At 43.5% G+C, this 21,154-nt stretch overlaps 1 protein-coding gene across 1 annotated transcript in view; it reads left to right on the forward strand.

The window, feature by feature from the left end:
* The window catches only part of b4galnt4a (beta-1,4-N-acetyl-galactosaminyl transferase 4a), a 373,302-nt gene that overhangs the window by 246,897 nt on the left and 105,251 nt on the right, over window positions 1–21,154 (forward strand). The window contains exons 5-6 of the mRNA XM_060915089.1: window positions 4,775–4,865; window positions 6,345–6,445. Of these exons, the coding sequence (XP_060771072.1) occupies window positions 4,775–4,865; window positions 6,345–6,445 (192 nt within the window). The remainder of the gene's footprint in view (window positions 1–4,774; window positions 4,866–6,344; window positions 6,446–21,154) is intronic.

Consider the following 21,154-nt stretch of genomic DNA (forward strand, 5'->3'; position numbering starts at 1 on the left):
GCTGGGGTTTGAAGCCCTTATGCCCAGGTCAGGTGGCAGGCTGCAACTAGTTTTCAACTACTTGCGTCTACCCATGATAACAAAATCGCAGGTAGACGCAAGACTGGTCTTGCGTCGACGCACAACAACGCAGATTATGGTAGAGGGTCTTTATCAGAGGCAGGTTGATCCAGGTGGATCATGATCTGTTCGCATTTTAGCTGTGATTCGCTTCCAATCGGTGCAAATAGCAGGTTGATGCATGTAGAAGGCAGGTCTTAATCCGGATGGCGGAGGAGTGGAGGGGAGGGGAGAAGCTGACGGGAGAAATACAGGAATGGGTAATTAGGGAAAAAAACGGAGATTAGAGATCAGCTGCCAGATGAGCGCAAGAGGAAAAAAGCATTATAGAGTCCAGAAACGCAGCCCCGCAACAGGAAAGAGCTCTCAGTTCAAAGAACACAGTTCAGAAGTTTAAAAGTTCAAAGCGCTTCCGTGTCAGGAAAACAACGCACTCACAGTCCCAATGAAAGATATCCACAGAAGAGCGAAATACTCCACAGCGCGCAGCAAAGTAACAAAATAATAGAATACAAAAAACAGGGGGGGAAAGGGCGAAAAACCATATCCCGCGCCGAATGAATATCCGAGCAGTATAATATAGAGTTGTGGATGAGCTGATGAGAGACAGGTGTGCTGGCCGCAGCGCAGGGAAAGCTCAGGGTAAACCAAGGAAAGGGGTGAAAGATCGGATAAGGACCTAGATGTTCCCGGATGGCTCGTGACAAGATTCAGATTAAAAACTCTGCGTCTTGCAATACATCTGACCACAACGAAGGATTTGACGCAAAACACCTGCGTCCACCTGCAGTCGGTCGCCACCCGACTGATCGCAGGTCGCAGCATGCGTCTTTCTGCCATCTGACCTGGGCATTAGCCTTGCACTGTGCACTGGACCATGGCAGGTCATCCAACATGGCAGGACCAAATAAATGGCAGCTGATCTCACTAACTAACTCTGTTAGCTTGCTATCTTGCTAGTTATTATTGTCAGCTGGTGATGAGGAGCTTGTTTGCCTTCACTGTAGCATTGGAGGCAGAAAATGAAGAGAAGAGGAGCTGCTTGTGCGACTTGACTATATGCAGCCACAGTCATATTACATACCATTGAATGTCCCAAAAATAGCCAAGTGCCAAGGCACTGAAATGTTTTCGATTTAATATGTCATAAATCTCCTTATATTTGCTGACTAATAGGACAAAATTTTCACCTGCACTCTCTCTGTCCTCCATGTTTGTTCTTCTCATTTTCCCTCAAACTGGTTCTGAGGCAAGAATTTTTTTTTGAAGAGCCTGCCTTATCATGGTGGTGTAGTGGTTAGCGCTGTCGCCTCACAGCAAGAAGGTCCTGGGTTCGAGCCCCGGGGCCGGCGAGGGCCTTTCTGTGTGGAGTTTGCATGTTCTCCCCGTGTCCGCGTGGGTTTCCTCCGGGTGCTCCGGTTTCCCCCACAGTCCAAAGACATGCAGGTTAGGTTAACTGGTGACTCTAAATTGACCGTAGGTGTGAATGTGAGTGTGAATGGTTGTCTGTGTCTATGTGTCAGCCCTGTGATGACCTGGCGACTTGTCCAGGGTGTACCCCGCCTTTCGCCCGTAGTCAGCTGGGATAGGCTCCAGCTTGCCTGCGACCCTGTAGAAGGATAAAGCGGCTACAGATAATGAGATGAGATGAGCCTGCCTTATAGCCACATCCCACATGATTAGTATAAATGCATACTAGTGGTTAAGAAAATTCTAAGTAGAGCGGTGGCTACAGTTATTGACAGGCCATAATTATCGACACCTTTTCAGATTTACCAATAAAAAACAATTTTACAAAAAGTGAGTTTCAGTTACAACAGTTATTATTGGTTAATTACTCAACCGGAAGACCCGCCTCGCCCTTTGATCTTGTCATCTGATGACGCAGCTCATTACCTGAGATGGAATTTTTTTTAGCACGATCAGCAATTCGAGGAAAACCCGGACGTTATTATCGCAGGTAAACACGGTGGAAAGATCATGGACATGTTTTTACTTCTGAAATTCACCAATATTTCATGATCTCCTTGTTGAAACCTACTTTGTTTCTTACTCTTTCATTTGACAGTCGCCATTTTGTATCTAAACGTGCGTTTGAGAAGTCACGTGAGGTGTCGATAATAGTGATCACTTTCACCAGTGTCCACCATTATCGACACCCTGTGGAATTAAGTGACATTTACAACTGTTATCGGATCGATCTTTGTGTAACATTTGTTGAAGTAGATGAAGTACTTTAAAAAATAAAAGTGCTGTGATTTATAATATTTTTTTCTGATTCATAACAGAATGGAATGTTTGTAGAGTATTTGGAATCCTATTGCAATAAATAGAATTAGACCAGAATTAAATTCCTAGCATATAAACAATTACACGCTTGAAATACTCAGATTTTTCTCTTCCATTCAGATTTTTTTTTGCAGTTTGTTGTAAATATCTACCACATATTACAATATCAGTAGACATTTTATATTTTTAGATGTAAAAATATAACGTTTTGGTTCGAGGAATGACATGCGACCTTTGACCTGGATTTTCATGCGATTACAATGTCAGTTGCTTGTTGACATTTATTGGTAAACTACAAAACTAGAAATTAATACAAACAACAACAAATGATTAACAAAACGTGATCTACAAAAACACTTAGAAAGTGGGTAGAAAGTGGAACAAAAAGATTTTCTGACACAGGTTCAACATTATCAGTTCATTTGTTGACAAACATTAGAATTCCTTCCTCAATTATGTAAACACCAACATCGATACATTTATATAAAATATATTTTGTACTAGGGCGGCATGGTGGTGTAGTGGTTAGCGCTGTCGCCTCACAGCAAGAAGGTCCTGGGTTCGAGCCCCGTGGCCGGCGAGGGCCTTTCTGTGTGGAGTTTGCATGTTCTCCCCGTGTCCGCGTGGGTTTCCTCCGGGTGCTCCGGTTTCCCCCACAGTCCAAAGACATGCAGGTTAGGTTAACTGGTGACTCTAAATTGAGCGTAGGTGTGAATGAGTGTGTGAATGGTTGTCTGTGTCTATGTGTCAGCCCTGTGATGACCTGGCGACTTGTCCAGGGTGTACCCCGCCTTTCGCCCGTAGTCAGCTGGGATAGGCTCCAGCTTGCCTGCGACCCTGTAGAAGGATAAAGCGGCTAGAGATAATGAGATGAGATGAGATATTTTGTACTAAATATAAGTGCGGAGTTTGCATGTTCTCCCCGTGTCCGCGTGGGTTTCCTCCGGGTGCTCCGGTTTCCCCCACAGTCCAAAGACATGCAGGTTAGGTTAACTGGTGACTCTAAATTGAGCGTAGGTGTGAATGTGAGTGTGAATGGTTGTCTGTGTCTATGTGTCAGCCCTGTGATGACCTGGCGACTTGTCCAGGGTGTACCCCGCCTTTTGCCCGTAGTCAGCTGGGATAGGCTCCAGCTTGCCTGCGACCCTGTAGAACAGGATAAAGCGGCTACAGATAATGAGATGAGATGAGACTAAATATAAGTCTATGTAAAGCAAATTTTAAATAAAAACTCTGTTTTGTTAACTTAATACCACATACTGATTATTTTTGTATAAATAATCATCTGGATGTCGATAATTGTGGAACGGTGTCGATAACTGTGGACAAAGGTGTTGATAATTGTGGAACGGTGTCACGTGATCTGATACGCTAAGTAATCAGGAATCAACTATTTTTTTCCAGTGGAAGTTTGAGTAACTATTCATGCACAATTTACGTATTGAAAGTCTTTTATACTTTTGCAATGGCCAAAAAAGGGTTACGGTGTCGATAATTGTAACTGCTGCTGTATCCTTCGGAAGCTTAAACAGACAATAAGCATCATTTATGAAGCTGGTCAAAAAATTTTTATTCAGAATTAATTCACAGGAGCATTTACACAAGAAAATTGGTATTCATGAAAGTCCAAAAAAACATTAGTCTCTCATGGGAGCTTGTGAGTTTGTGTAAATTTATATACGAGGAGTCAAAGTAATGTGTGCCTTGATTGAAAGGCTTCAAATCATATAATTGGTAAGTTTGTTTTTAAGGGTTTAAATAATTTTTATGACGTTTTTCTATGGGCGGCACGGTGGTGTAGTGGTTAGCGCTGTCGCCTCACAGCAAGAAGGTCCGGGTTCGAGCCCCGGGGCCGGCGAGGGCCCTTCTGTGCGGAGTTTGCATGTTCTCCCCGTGTCCACGTGGGTTTCCTCCGGGTGCTCCGGTTTCCCCCACAGTCCAGAGACATGCAGGTTACCGTAGGTTAACTGGTGACTAAATTGACCGTAGGTGTGAATGATTGTCTGTGTCTATGTGTCAGCCCTGTGATGACCTGGCGACTTGTCCAGGGTGTACCCCGCCTTTCGCCCGTAGTCAGCTGGGATAGGCACTAGCTTGCCTGCGACCCTGTAGAACAGGATAAAGCGGCTACAGATAATGAGATGAGACATTTTTCTATAAGGATTGCAATATCAGTTTTAAATAGCATGCCCGAAGATTAGCCATTCAATTAGGATAATGTTATCAGCTCTCTCAGAGCTTTGCTTATTATACATGTAATTCAGAATGTGTTTGTTTACATAAAAAAGTGATATGAAAAACATTTACTAAATAATAAATGAAGCCATTGTTTTGTATGAGCCTGTGTGTGTATAAGTGATTGCAAGTTCATCTGTGAGAATGAATAAAATCAAAGGCATTGTTTACTTCTTGTTTGTCTTCCCAGACAAGAACTGAAGTGAAGAAACTGGCTGTCGCTCCCAAATGGAAAAACTACGGCTTACGAATATTTGGCTACATTCATCCATACAAAGATGGTAATCATTTAATTAAGCTTCACTCTCATACCTCATTTTCATAGTCAATCATAAAAATAGAACTTCAGACTCGGAGCACACACTGTTATAGAGTGTTAGAAACCAGTGCACATGACTACGAGCAATTACTGAAAGCAGCTGTGCTCAGAAACTGAGGTTCCTTACTCTGTCACATCTGCACAGGATATATATGGATATATAGTAGGGTGGCATGGCAGTGTAGTGGTTTGCACTGTTACCTCATAGTAAGAAGGTTCTGGGTGTGAACCTCTGGGGCCTTTCTGTGCGGAGATGCATGGATTTCCTCTGGGTGCTCCAGTTTCCTCCCACAGTCCAAAGACATGTGGATTAGGAACAACTGGCTACTCTAAATTGCCTGTAGGTGTGAATGTGAATATGAATGGTTGTTCATCTCTGTGTTAGCCCTGCAGTAGAGGCTATGCACCGTCACGCGACCCCATAGCAACGGTAACTACGCCGCCATGACAGGGGGCATGCTTGTAGTGCTTCATTCAGCCAAGTTAGTTGTTATTGATCAGTATGGGAAGGCTTTGCTGCGTTTTTGGATGTGCAAATCGTTCTGAACGAAATGAAGATATCAGATTTTTTTTTTATTTACCAAAAGTAATTCATCATCAAGGGGAAAGGGGAACTAGAGAGATTTCTAAACGCAGAAAGGAAAAATGGGCTGGAAAAAACATTCAGTGGGACTCGGTGTCCAACGGAGTGGTCAAAACCCCTATGGTATGCTCACTTCATTTCATTTCCCCTGTGACCCTAATGAATAAGCGGTATAGATAATAAATGTATGGATATACAGTATATTATGTATCTGTAGTAAATACATATATACACTTTTTGTGCACAAACGCAAAGAGCAATGGAAGCAGAATTAAGTAAAAGGGCACTTGGAGAGCACAGACCTCCTCCAAGGACAATAGTTGACTCTTCTATCATATGTAATCTGCAACCACAACCACTTTATATGTCTGAATATATTTCCAGAATTATTAGAATTGTGTGCGTACTTGTGTTTCCCAGAGAATTAATGATACCCATGAATGTAGCTTGTGATATGGAGTCATTGTATTTCTACATTGGCTATGTTTTGTCACAACTGAACTGTACTTCCATCTCATGACTCGAAAAACGTATGGCAAATGCCATATCTCACAACGTTAGTGAAAGACACAATCAATTCGTGCATCCACCCTGTGACCTAGATCCGCTCAAACAATTTTATGGATTCTTACTTGGCCCATGCTACACTCTTCCACCAAGTTTCATGGAAATCAGGTCAGTAGGTTTTACACAATCCAGACAGACACACAAACAGACAAACAGAGAAGCAAACTGCACTGAAAACATAACCTCATTGGCAGAGGCAAGGAGCAATTCTAATTAATTCTACCAGTAATTCTACCAGCTGTTTCACACACATAAACTGCTGTATTTTCTGTCCATGTCTTGTATCTCTAGGGGATTTCCAGTTTGCAGTGGCCTCTGACGATAATTCAGAGTTCTGGTTGAGTTCAGACGAGAGCCCGCTCAACGCCCGTCTGTTAGTCTACGTGGGCCAGGTTAGTTTCTTATCTCAGAAACACACCAACAGTGCTGTGCAAAAGTCTGAGGCACTCTATTTATTTCATACAAACTTTATTATAGATTTCTATTTCATGACTTCGACATTATCGAGTCGGTACAAAAACATTTTAGAGTCCAAACATTTGTTTTCCAGCACAAAAGAACATGTTACAGGAAAAAAAAAAATGTTTGTATCTGAGCAGCATATTACATAAGAGACTACTTTTCAGATTAAAAGAGAAAACATAATGAAGGCTACTGGGATTTGGTGCATAAAACTGCACTTGTTCTATACTCAAGGCTATTTTTTCTAAAAAGCAAAGGGTCGTCTCACACCAAATATTGACTTTGTTTCATTTATAATGGCTTACTGCTGTTTATAATATTTTTTTTAATGTTGAAACATCTCATCTCATTATCTGTAGTCGCTTTATCCTGTTCTACAGGGTCGCAGGCAAGCTGGAGCCTATCCCAGCTGACTACGGGTGAAAGGCGGGGTACACCCTGGACAAGTCGCCAGGTCATCACAGGGCTGACACATAGACACAGACAACCATTCACACTCACATTCACACCTACGGTCAATTTAGAGTCACCAGTTAACCTAACCTGCATGTCTTTGGACTGTGGGGGAAACCGGAGCACCCGGAGGAAACCCACGCGGACACGGGGAGAACATGCAAACTCCACACAGAAAGGCCCTCGCCGGCCACGGGGCTCAAACCCGGACCTTCTTGCTGTGAGGCGACAGCGCTAACCAGTACACCACCGTGCCGCCATGTTGAAACATTTCATTTCATTATTTTTAACCCGGTGGCATGGTGGTGTAGTGGTTAGCACTGTCGCCTCACAGCAAGAAGGTTCTGGGTTTGAGCCCAGTGGCTGACAGGGGCCTTTCTGTGTGGAGTTTGCATGTTCTCCCTGTGTCTGCGTGGGTTTCCCCCAAAGACATGCAGGTTAGGCTAATTGGTGGCTCTAAATTGACCGTGAGTGTGAATGGTTGTGTCTCTATGTGTCAGCCCTGCGATGACCTGTTGACTTGTCCAGGGTGTACCCTGCCTCTCGCCCATAGTCAGCTGGGATAGACTCCAGCTTACCCGCGATCCTGAACAGGATAAAGGCCCGGTCACACAGCGCTTTACGGCTTTATCACGGCCAAAACCCGTCAAAAAGTGCTCTCCCGTGAAGCAGACGATGTTGTTCGTGTTGATGTCGAAGTTAAGACGTGTTACAGTCGATATACAGACGTGACAGGATGCAGGGGAAAATCAGAACGGCGTCGGACGCGGCAAAAAGTTTTGGACTGCTCAAAACTTTAGACCGCGGACAACCACGGCCGGCACATGTGGCAAAGACGTGCAACACACGTGAAAAACACGTGATAATCAGTGTCCCGGCCGTTATTAAAACTTGGGGAGACGTGGTAAGACGCGAAAGTTTGGCGGTCTATCACGGGCAGAGCACGGTCATCGGACGGGTGTTACGCGTTGGTATCACGGGATATAGCGTGTGTTTAGCGGCTTATCACTGAGAAATGGATTTTTCCGCGTACATAGCACTGTCTAAGCCCGTTAAACGACATCTCAAACAAGTTCTAAATTCGGTTGATCACTGTCTAATCACTTCTGCATCACTTCTGATTTGCGGCATGTAAATACCGTAATTTTCTGAGACCTCGGCACTTGCAGTCTAGATGTCAAGGGGTGAACATGAACCCTCAACGCTGTGATGTCCTCATCTTAATGCTCCAGCACCAACAGAACCAACTGATACAGGCTCAACATATCCTTGCTGAGAGAAGAAGAAGGAGGAGGAGGAGGAGGGTGGTACGGAACATCTGGGTGCGTGGCTGGACTTGGTTAGCTGTGCTTAGGCAGTGCTGCAGCAGTGAAACAGCCGCCGACGGCCATACCCCGTACAAAGCACGGCAAAGCCAAAATTGACCAAAAATTAGCACTTACGACCACGTCCACCAGATTTTTGTATCTTTTTGTACGTGATATAGACGCGGAGTGCTGTGTGACCGCCCCTTAAGCGGTTACAGGTAATGGATGGATTTTTAAGCCGTTTTTGGTCTGCAGCATTTCTTTACATGCCCCTAAGACTTTTGTACAGTACTGTATATCACTCAACACTCTACAAATTATATATATCATTAGACATCATTCTGACATGATTCCCAAAGTGAAAGAAATTCCTCTATGATCATGGTGTAACACTTACAGCAGCATGCTAGACCACCCAAAATGCTCTTGTGCTAGTTTGTTCACACCTGGTGTTGGACTGAGTTCTGTCTGAACCCTGAGATGAATTTCCAAGGCTGTAGAAAGGTTGAGTTTTCACCTTGCATGTTATTACCAAGCTGGAGGTTTTCCTCACATACAACACACACATCGAATCAGTAATCCATCTCTTCTCTACATGCACAGACACAGCTCTGAAGCAAAAGAACATGACCTTTGGCTCAAGCAGCATATTTAAAAACAGATCAGAGCAATTCATTCTGAAGCGACTGCACTAAAACAAATTAGCTTTATGCTAAATTAAGCCATTGGTATAATTAAATTCGACTCAACTTTAATTAAAAAGGAGTCCCATATCTTTAAATGACTCATAGTGAAATATATTCATGGACATGTGGTGCATGATTACTTTCTGAAGACTTCTGTGCGTAATGATGCTGACACTGTCTGCTCTCATCCCAGGCTAAAACCTTTTGAGAGATTTTGGTCTCTGAGAAATAATGGAGGAAAATAAACATCACGTGTGATCTCCTGCTGTTCTACCAAAGAGATTCTGTTAGGTTAAATGGAGATGTTGGAACTGTGAAAATGTGAGGTTATTGATATCAAGCCATCACGAAGCGTACATCATTAGCCCCCGCTGTGAGCGCTAAATGAAAAACGCAAGGAGCGTTGCCTGTGAAAGCCCTCTTTTGTTTATGTCTTAGCATTTCTCACCCAGTTGCGTCCTCTTTGCTATGTTTCTCGAGCTGTAATCGCACCCTTTTCTCTGAGTACAGAAGAATGGTGTCCAATCAGATTCACTCTGACACCATGGTCTCCATGGACACTGCAGGGAACTAGCCAATGGGACACTAGGGTCTCTTATCAATCGCACAATATTAGCTTGGCTGTTGCCTTTTGTGGACCGTAAGCTTTTTTGTAGCGTGTGTAACTTTAATCAAAGTGCATGGCCAGCAGCTACTTGCTAATTAAATTTCCCTTTGGTGAAGGAGCTCCACAGGGGCAAGAAAAGAAGAGGAGAAAACAGTGCCTGTGTGAACATGCAGTTAGCTGTTCACCCAGTGGCCTGTGTATGTGTGTGTGTGTCGGCATGGGTGTGAGAGTACATGCATTGTTGCAAGGTTAGTGTATTGATTATTTCTTCTTGAAAGAAGTCTTAGCACACCTCCACACACAAGCACACATGGAGCAGAGGATTCAATATCCTGCTATGAAAGTGTTTGATCTTTTGGAAAGACGAGGTGGCACACGATTCTTTGTCTCAGGGAATAATTGCAGCCTGTGCAGAATTCCAAGTGATTTCCTGTAGCCTTAGTGGCTGCTCTTGGAGAAATCCAGTTGGGCAGAGAGCAAAGAAGCGGCGTCGAGCAACAACGCGTTGGCGACCAGTTCTGTAATGGAGAGTCGTCTAGAGGGCGTACGTCTCAATAGACTGGTCTATGTTTAAAATAGCATGACTCCTGAGGCAAACACTCTTTTCAATTCTGCCTTGGATCCTCGGCTAAAGGGAAAATGGAGTGCAAGCAAAAAAACAAAGGTTACAGAGAGAGAGAGAGAAGCAGGATGTTTTATGTAATATCTCTGGCACGGCTGCACCTGAAATGAGTTTTCTCATGTCACATAATCCCACGTTTGGGTAAAGTTCACGTACATTAAACACACACACACACAAAAGAAAATGGTTACCTCTATCCAGCAGTCCACTATGTACAGAGTGATCTGGGTGCATTTTACATTTACAGTTATTTCTTCTGGCAGGTGCTTTTATCCAAAGAGCTTTACAAGTGAGGCAGAATAAAATCCGAAGCATAGAGCTGTTAAAGGAGCTGACAGTGACACAAGTGCTGCAAGACTACATTTCTACCAGTGGAACAGGAAAAACGTATAATAGCTGTGGAAGAGCATAGCTAAAAACGAGAGGTTAGAATGCTAGTACTCATAAGTGCCATCATGAAGCCCTCAGTCAAAATCATACAAGTCAGGCATCGCTACCTTTCAGTGCAGTGCCAAGTCAAGGATGCATGGAGGTATGTGGGCAGTGATGATTACATTATTTGAAAGGGGCATATTCATTTTTGTATGTAAAGGGTGCATAAATGAGCCTTAATACAGAGCCATACTGGGAAGCTCTGCAGAAGCAGAGGAATCAGGGCTATCGTTTATTAACCATGCACACATAGTTTTGCACATAAACCTTGTGTATGCACAAATATATGCAGGAGCAAGAATGTGTAATGGTGGGTAAACTGATAAGGAGGAGCCCCTGTTACATGGGAATCATATCAGCATAATTAATCATTTCTGACTCATCAAGCTGCAGACAGGTGACACAGATGAAATTTAAGTCATATAGAAAGCACATGTAAAGATTGATAAGGGCCCGGTCCCACAACACCGATAACTATAGCTATAACTACACCTATAACTATAACTATACATCTGCCTGAATTTAGTTCCAGTCTGGAGCAGGCACACCACAACTATAATCCCGACTATAATATCGCTTGGTGCTGCCACTCAGGGAAATAAATGCATGCAACTTAGGAATAGTCATGGAAGTTTTCTCCAAGTAGTAGCGCATTATTCCAGGTCGTACTGTACAGCTTGGACTTCAAAACAACCCATGCACACACTCCGGTGGTTGACAAAATATGGATAGGTCACGGATTATGGAAATATAATAAAAAAGGATACAAAATACGGAGCGATTACGGATTTTAATACAGATACATCACAGATGCTAATAATTTACGGATTGTTCACGGGCGTTTCAGTATATTACAGATTGGTTACCGATTTCATACAGATGATGCATCATGGATAAAAAATTAAGAAGTCTAAAATAGTTAAATGTTTGGACTGCTGAAGTTCATAATTAAAATATCTTCCCTGCATTTATATGCTTACTTCATTAATTTGTTATCGATATTTCATGGAAACTCACATATCCGTGAATAAAAGATCTGTGCTTTCTATTATATATTTTTTTATTTTCCGTGAATCCTTATTCCGTGACTTCATGATGCAACAAGGATGTACAAAGATGCCCGGGAAAAATAGCACGTGCTCAGACAATGTCACATGTAAACAGTTACCTGATTGGTCAGATGTTTTATGGGATCAGGTCCAAGCCTGGAAAAATCTCTCCAGAAGCAATGTCACTGATACGGATAAACCCAAGTCTAGGCTATAGGGATCGTTATCGGTCTGGTGTGAGCACCAACCACATAAACTGCAGGGGACTGATTTATTTATAGTTATGGTTATAGTTATAGTTACCAGTATTGTGGGACCGGGCCTTAAGGATAATGCAGACAATGACTGATACCTTGCTTACCTTGCTTGTGAGTTTAGCAGGAACCTTTTCGCTAAACTTGATGAGTGGCACATCAGTCAATTTTAGTTGGTCTCTGGTAGCAACGTGCCAAAAATGCACCAGTAGCATCCCTGTGTATACTACAGTTCTTTCTGCTTTAAGGTTTTTCGTGATGGACACATTTCAGTGAGAACTTGGAGGCAAGACTGGCATTTTCCAGCTATGAGTCAAAGAATGACACATTCATCCATCCAGCCATTATCTGTAGCCGCTTTATCCTGTTCTACAGGGTCGCAGGCAAGCTGGAGCCTATCCCAGCTGACTACGGGCGAAAGGCGGGGTACACCCTGGACAAGTCGCCAGGTCATCACAGGGCTGACACATAGACACAGACAACCATTCACACTCACATTCACACTTACGGTCAATTTAGAGCCACCAGTTAACCTAACCTGCATGTCTTTGGACTGTGGGGGAAACCGGAGCACCCGGAGGAAACCCACGCAGACACGGGGAGAACATGCAAACTCCACACAGAAAGGCCCTCGCCGGCCGCTGGGCTTGAACCCGGACCTTCTTGCTCTGAGGTGACAGTGCTAACCACTACACCACCGTGCCGCCCCAGAATGACACATGTACAGTATGTCTATATATAGAAAAAGTTGCTTACATAATATAAATGGCCATTCAGGGGCTTTTCTTTATTTAAATGAGCATGACTGTGCACAAAATGAGCACTTTAAAATGTGTGGGATTTATCAACATCCATTGAATACAGCTGTGTGTATGCATGAGTGATAAACACCAGTTTTCTGCTGCGTATTGGCAGTTCTTACACACTGCGTATGAACTTGCTCTACTCTTTGATCAATGAGACCCCAGAACACCAAAGCAGAGAGGTCTTGCATTAAGGGCATGCTTGGATCTATAGACAATAGGCTGCAGAGTTGAGGAATGCAAGGATAAGTGCAAGGAGTCTTCCTGCTGTCCAAAGCTACTAGAGTTACATGAAAGAACCTTGGGAGGTATAAACCAGGTGAGTGGCCTGATAATAAAATCTATCGGGTATGCTGGTTGATCTGAGAACTTGAGCCAGTTCTGCAGGATGGGATGGACTGTAAAGGGAACACTGGATAGTGAGAGAGCCAGCATAGGGAGCGCTTAGCCAGTAAGTAGGCTCAGTTTTTTCAAGATTCAGTTCTAGTTGACGGGATTTCATCCAGGAGGAAATGTCAAAAAAAGCAGTCTGATGTCTTCTCTGAGTTGTAGAGTAAAAGAGAATATGTGATGAGTATAGCAATAGTAGCTATTGGATCTCATCAGTGAGCTTGGAAATGTAGTCTATATGGAGAATGAGTGAAGCAAAAGCTGACCTTGTAAGATCCTATCCATGTTACATTGTATGATAATATGGATTAGCTAACAGTATGGTGTAGGTTTACTTCTGAATCAGCTTTCATCCCTAGCACATAGATTTTCTCTTTTTCCCCCCTAATTTTCTCCCTAATTTAAATATGACCACTTCCCACCCTCGCCTATCACATGACAGGTGACCAACCAGGTTGAAGAGGGTGAAGGTCATCCAAGGCACCACAAAGTTAGGGGGCGCCAATGGAGGAAAGCACTATCCGCCCACTTCCATATGCATGAGCACACAGACTCAGGTTTGCGTCTCTGTAATTGAGAGGGGAGAGAGAGTATACCAGTCCATCCTGAGAGCACAGGCCAATTTCGCTCTCTTGGGCTCCCATGGCTCCTGGCCACAGATGGCTGTGGCATCATGAGGAATTGAAATAGTGATCTCAGGATAATAAGGCTAAGGCTTTTCTTTTGCACCACTTGGGAGCCCCAGATTTTATTTTTAATGGTTTTATGACCAGATAAGATATTAAGAGTTTAATGACCGCCATCTTAGTTTAACCAAGCTTTTCCATGTCATCTGCATCAGCATGGTAGATCTTTGATAAGTACTTCCTGAACTGCCAGAGAAAGTTGATGCCCATGTTCTTCCCATGTCACCCCTCTGCTTGCCGACCTGCACTGGTTACCTATCGTAGCTTACATCAAATTTAAGACATTGGTGCTAGCTTACCAGGCTCTCAAGGGGTTAGAGCCAGCATACGTCCAGAGTCTGATCCGCCCCTACACACCAGCCAGATCCCTACGCTCTGCTACTACTGGTCGCCTGGCCCCTCCTCCTCTCCACTCCTGCCCAGCCCGCTCAAGATTGCTGTCTGTCCTGGCTCCCCGTTGGTGGAATGACCTTCCCATTGTGGTCAGAACTGCCAATTCCCTGACCACCTTCAAGCACAGACTGAAGACTCACCTCTTCAGGCTGCAACCTTCTTCCCTGCACAGTGTGTAACTGTGTTTTGGTTGAGACCAACGCAGGCTGTGTACTGTCTAGCCTGGGGTTAGCTGTTTTGAGTTCTTCATGTACCTGACTTTTGCACTTGTTGTACGCTGCTCTGGATAAGACCGTCTGCTAAATACCATGTAATGTAATGTAATCAGATGTATTCAGTGACAACGTTCTGCTTGTTTGTACAATTTATAGGCAGAGGTACAGTGGTGCTTGAAAGTTTGTGAACCCTTTAGAATTTTCTATATTTCTGCATAAATATGACCTAAAACAACATCAGATTTTCACATAAGTCCTAAAAGTAGATAAAGAGAACCCAGTTAAACAAATGAGACAAAAATATTATACTTGGTCATTTATTTATTGAGGAAAATGATCCAATAGTGCATATCTGTGAGTGGCAAAAGTATGTGAACCTCTAGGATTAGCAGTTAATTTGAAGGTGAAATTAGAGTCAGGTGTTTTCAATCAATGGGATGACAATCAGGTGTGAGTGGGCACCCTGTTTTATTTAAAGAACAGGGATCTATCAAAGTCTGATCTTCACAACACATTTGTGGAAGTGTATCATGGCACGAACAAAGGAGATTTCTGAGGACCTCAGAAAAAGCGTTGTTGATGCTCATCAGGCTGGAAAAGGTTAAAAACCATCTCTAAAGAGTTTGGACTCCATCAATCCACAGTCAGACAGATTGTGTACAAATGGAGGAAATTCAAGATCATTGTTACCCTCCCTAGGAGTGGTCGACCAACAAAGATCACTCCAAGAGCAAGGTGTGTAATAGTCGGTGAGGTCACAAAGGACCCCAGGGTAAATTCTAAGCAACTGAAAGCCTCTCTCACATTGGCTAATGTTAATGTTCATGAGTCCACCATCAGGAGAACACTGAACAACAAATGGTGTGCATGGCAGGGTTGCAAGGAGAAAGCCACTGCTCTCCAAAAAGAACATTGCTGCTCGTCTGCAGTTTGCTAAAGATCATGTGGACAAGCCAGAAGGCTATTGAAAAAATGTATTGTGGATGGATGATACCAAAATAGAACTTTTTGGTTTAAATGAGAAGCGTTATATTTGGAGAAAGGAAAACACTGCATTCCAGCATAAGAACCTTATCCCATCTGTGAAACGTGGTGGTGGTAGTATCATGGTTTGGGCCTGTTTTGCTGCATCTGAGCCAGGACAGCTTGGCATCATTGATGGAACAATGAATTCTGAATTATACCAGCGAATTCTAAAGGAAAATGTCAGGACATCTGTCCATGAACTGAATCTGAAGAGAAGGTGGGTCATGCAGCAAGACAACGACCCTAAGCACACAAGTCGTTCTACCAAAGAATGGTTAAAGAAGAATAAAGTTAATGTTTTGGAATGGCCAAGTCAAAGTCCTGACCTTAATCCAATCGAAATGTTGTGGAAGGACCTGAAGCAAGCAGTTCATGTGAGGAAATCCACCAACATCCCAGAGTTGAAGCTGTTCTGTACGGAGGAATGCGCTAAAATTCCTCCAAGCCGGTGTGCAGGACTGATCAACAGTTACCAGAAATGTTTAGTTGCAGTTATTGCTGCACAAGGGGGTCACACCAGATACTGAAAGCAAGGGTTCGCATACTTTTGCCACTCATAGACATGTAATATTGGATCATTTTCCTCAATAAATAAATGACCAAGTATAATATTTTTGTTTCATTTGTTTAACTGGGTTCTTTTTAAATACTTTTGGGACTTGTGTGAAAATCTGATGATGTTTTAGGTCATATTCATGCAGAAATATAGAAAATTCTAAAGGGTTCTCAAACTTTCAAGCACCACTGTAAAACTGGACTCAACATAAAAGCCTCTACTTAAGCCACGGAAACCAAGGCTGAGTTTAAAACCAACTGAACAATGAAAAGTGACTAAGGCCTCTGTAGCCCATTCATATATTTTCCCCTCCTCTAGACTCAGAAATGTTATGTTCATTTTCCACATTGGCTTTTTTGTTGACAGCATGGAAGTGTTTACTTCATGTCAGTGAAGCCTCAGTAGCCCGTTGGTGTATATATAGTTTTTACCTCCGGTGGCCTTGCAAAATATTTACCTACAAGTGGAAATGTACTGAAGCTCTCACCTCAGGAGCATGAGGCAGGAGTGTGTGTGCCATCAACAGCGCTCCACTAATCCCAGCCAGAGAAAGAGCTGTACTTGGCAGCAGCAGTAATTAGTTTTGGCCAGGATCACAACTGCATGTTTACGCCGACAGCAGCGCTGTGCATGTGTGGCATGCCAGCAAATACACTCCTGATGATGAGTGTATGCAAGTCCTCAATATAGCTAAGGTCTTTGATGCTTGCTCAGGGTGTGTATATCACCACATTTTTGGAACAAAGCAGACTTTGTGGCAGGACTTTTGCATGCTTGTGGAACCAGGAGCCCATGTGAGTTGCTCACCCAAGTGTGGGATGTTCGCAACTGCTTGGAATTGGAGAGGGGTATTAAAGAGAAATCTAGATTCCCCAGCTGCGATGGGATCCCAGTGCTTCCTGTTCTGTGGATTAGGAGTCCAGAGACTTTAATTAGAGCTACAGATGCACCGTCCCAGTGAGAAATAAATGAGTGCCTTTCCAAATAAAAGGCAGGAAAGGAATGCAGAAGAACTGACAGAGAGACACAGAGACATGACTCAGAATTTATTGCTCTTTTTCATATTATCTACCTCTCATGTTAATTTTCTCCTTTCATCTTTCTTTGCAGTTCTGTCTTTCTCTTTCTTTCTCCATTTTTGGGTTCACTTTTTCTGTCATGTTTCTTTCTGTTTTTTTGTCTTCCTCTTACATGTTATCTGGGTGCTTTTTCATTGCAAATTTAAGCGCAAGAATGACCAAAAACCATGGGATTTGAGGTTCTAGATCATTTTCCCCAATTTGAGAGTAATTTGTACAATCACAGTGTTGTCTGTAAAAGTGAATGCATCATCAGTTTATAATGGAATATGTTCTTGGATTAATACTGATTTTGTCTGAATCATTTGGTCAAGGTACGCGGGTGGACACCCCTTTTTGGGCAGTAAGGCACCTACTTCCCTCCGCTAGCCTGGGAGTTCACCCTGGGATGGTGGCAGCACTCCTTTAGCTCCCCACCAGGGATACCAGCAAAGTCATAGCAAGCAGCATGGCGGTTGTGTTCACATGGTGGAGGAATTCTTTGTGAATCAACAGCTACGCTCACATTGACGTTGGGTGGAAGATCTGCATGATGCTGACAATGGTCAAAGTTACCCAGTCCAGTAAAGTTGACTACTGCCAGGACCATTGGTGTGGCATTCTGCAGTTTCCTTCTCTAGCCACCAAAAGATTCTCAAGCCCTGTGTCCGAAATCACTCACTACTCACTATATAGTGGACTATATAGTGAGTTCGCCATTTTGTAGTGCTGTCCGAATGTATAGTGAGAATTATTACACCCTATATAGTGGACTCACAGTATCCCACAATGCACCGTGAAAAGTAGTGTACAACCGATGGCCACTAACCAAGCAATATCATGCATTGCAGTCGCGCATTTTCACAGAGCTGTAAAAGGTGTTTCATAAGGACCGTTAAGTATTTTAGATTGAGTATAGCAGTTTTTCCTTATGACAATGGGCATGAGACAAATTTATATGTTGTGGTGTGAAATTGGCAATAATATTGTAGTGTGTTGGGGTGAATGGACGGAGGAAGAAACACATTATAAACGGACATTCAAGTACAATTAAAAATAATAAGAGAATAGAAAAAAGCTAAAATAGAACAAGACAGATAAAATACAAGAATAAAAGTTAGAGTGCAGAGTGAGGAATTAATCAAAAGCCTCAAATTTGATTTAATAAAAGGCAGCGACAAAGAAAGTATTCAGCCTTGATTTAAAAGAACTGAAAGATGCAGCAGACACAAAGTATTTTGTATTTATTAGTGTGAGAAATATCTCATCTCATCTCATTATCTCTAGCCGCTTTATCCTTCTACAGGGTCGCAGGCAAGCTGGAGCCTATCCCAGCTGACTACGGGCGAAAGGCGGGGTACACCCTGGACAAGTCGCCAGGTCATCACAGGGCCGACACATAGACACAGACAACCATTCACACTCACATTCACACCTACGGTCAATTTAGAGTCACCAGTTAACCTAACCTGCATGTCTTTGGACTGTGGGGGAAACCGGAGCACCCGGAGGAAACCCACGCGGACACGGGGAGAACATGCAAACTCCACACAGAAAGGCCCTCGCCGGCCCCGGGGCTCGAACCCAGGACCTTCTTGCTGTGAGGCGACAGCGCTAACCACTACACCACCGTGCCGCCCTGTGAGAAATATGTTCAGTATAATATGGATTTATCACAAAAATGAATGATGTTTATTTTAAGTGATGCTTTTATCACAAAAATAAAGTACATGTATTTATTATTTTGAAAACCCACCAGCCTGGCACGTTTTAATTGTATGACATTAATGATGTACCGTAAATAACGGCGCGGCAGAGTAGTGTCCGAAAGTATTTTGTCATTTTACCAATGAGTTCACGCTATAGTCCTCTATATCGAGGTGTCCGAAATCGCTCACTCATTCACTACTCCCTATATAGGGAATTACTAGATAGAGGACTATATAGTAAGCTCATTGGTAAAATGAAAAAAAAAAAAAAAACGCTTTCGGACACTAGTCCATCACGCTGGTATTTACGTCATTACTGTCGCACAATTAAAACATGCCAGATCAGTCAGCTGGCGGGTTTTCAAAATAATAAATACATGCATGTATTTTTGTGATAAATCCATATTATACTGAGCGTATTTCCCACATTAATCAATCCAAAGGACCTGCATCTTTCATTTCTTTTAAATCAAGGCTGAATACTTTCTTCTTTGCTGTACACTACTTTTTGTAATGCATTGTGGGATACTTTGAGTGCACTATATAGGGTGTAATAATCCTCACTATCGTTTCAGACAGCACTATAAAATGGCATCCTCACTATATAGACCCTTTTCAGTCACGTGACCTTCGTAAACGCGACCGCCATTTTGGACATGTAGTGGACTTCGGCTCGAATCGGTTTGAATGCGAGGAAGGCGACAAACATAAAAGAAAAAGGAGCGAGATGCAGAAAACTGTATTTACTAGTTTACTGTAATTATAATCTGGCAGCTACTTACACCGGATCCAGTGTAAATAGCTGCCGGAACCGCCGGCCGCAAGCTAGCTGCCGGAGCTGCTGGCCGCGAGCTAGCGCGCGCGCTCCCCGGCTGGCCGCGAGCTAGCGCGCGCTCTCCCTCCCCGGCCGGCCGCGAGCTAGCGCGCGCTCTCCCTCCCCGGCCGGCCGCGAGCTAGCGCACGCGTGCTCCGGAACCTCGGACGTTGGCTCCGGCAGCTATTTACACTGGATCCAGTGTAAATAGCTGCCAGATCATAATTACAGTAAACTAGAATGGAATGTTAACAGCAATGTAATGCCTTTTCTGGCTAATTTTATTCGTCTTACCTCCAACAAAGTGGTCACTACACAAGCGTTGGTATGCCGCTATCCATCTTCTCCGTCGGTCAGCATCTACTGGGATCCGATAAAATGATAACCCTTGCCTTGTTTGTTGATGGTTACTACATCCAGGTGCACAACAATATAGTGGCATGATGGAAGTCTTGCTGAAAATAAACACTTTCTTTGCTGCCGTTCCTCAATGTTGGCTGTGGTAAACTACTGGTAGTACATGTCCAAAATGGCGGCCGCGTTTGTCGTGACATGACGTGAAAAGGGTCCATAGTGCCCTATATAGTGAGTAGGGAGCGATTTCGGACACAGGGTATATAATTCCCTATATAGTGAGTTGGGAATTGTGAATGAGTGAGTAATTTCGGACACAGCTAATGTCTCAACCCCAAATCCGGCGCTCATCCCGTATCGCCTGTCACGTGGTTAAACAACACGGCTGCCTTCCCGAGGAGCTCCTGGCTGTGGTGGCCGATTGGGATGGATGAAGCGGCAGAGTCAAAGGAGTCCAAGCCAGCTTGACGAGATGATGATTATTTGGTCAACCACTTTTTAATAAAAACTTTGAGAAAAGTGATTTCAAAAGTCTCGCTGGCATACAGTATGAGTAATATGCCTTGTGCGTGTTTTCTTTTCTTTTCAAAATGTCAAAGTTAAAAAAAAATAACACCAATTTGCTTTCAATGACACCAGCACAGCAGTGCATAGTGTTGAACATTGTGTTGGCTGACACAACTCATAATTGAGACAGGATACTACTGAGTAGTTGATCGTTAAGAGGTCTTGCTCAAGGAACCATAGCAGCTTGGTGGTGCTGGAATTTCAACTCGCACTCTTCTGTTCAGTAGCCCAAAGCTTTCCCACTGAGCCGCCATCAGCCAGTGTGAAAACAGGATGCGTAATCATTCAGCAACCACTCCTGCTAGTTTCACCCTTGAATAGCATTCGTCTCACTGGTTCTGAAATGGAGATCAGTTGAAAAAGCACAGTCTCGTTTTGCGGGTACTTTGTGCAGAGGGTATAGGCCTTGTCTGTTGTCTTCTCTTTCACAGTCTCTTTCTTTTTCTTTTATTCACTCTGGCTCAGTTCTGTCATTGTTCTCTCGGTGTGTCTTTGTGTCTGTTAACTCCGTTACAAGTGGACTCTCTGGAGAAGGCGCTACTCAGAGAATCCACCACACCTGCTTCTGTGTGTGTGTGTGTGTGTGTGCGCACGCGCGCATTCTCCGACAGGTGTGATAATTATGCATTCCACTTAGCCTCTAAATGAACCCCGTACA

This window comes from Neoarius graeffei, chromosome 2 (genome assembly GCF_027579695.1).
Source record: "Neoarius graeffei isolate fNeoGra1 chromosome 2, fNeoGra1.pri, whole genome shotgun sequence".
NCBI classification, from domain to species: Eukaryota; Metazoa; Chordata; class Actinopteri; order Siluriformes; family Ariidae; genus Neoarius; species Neoarius graeffei.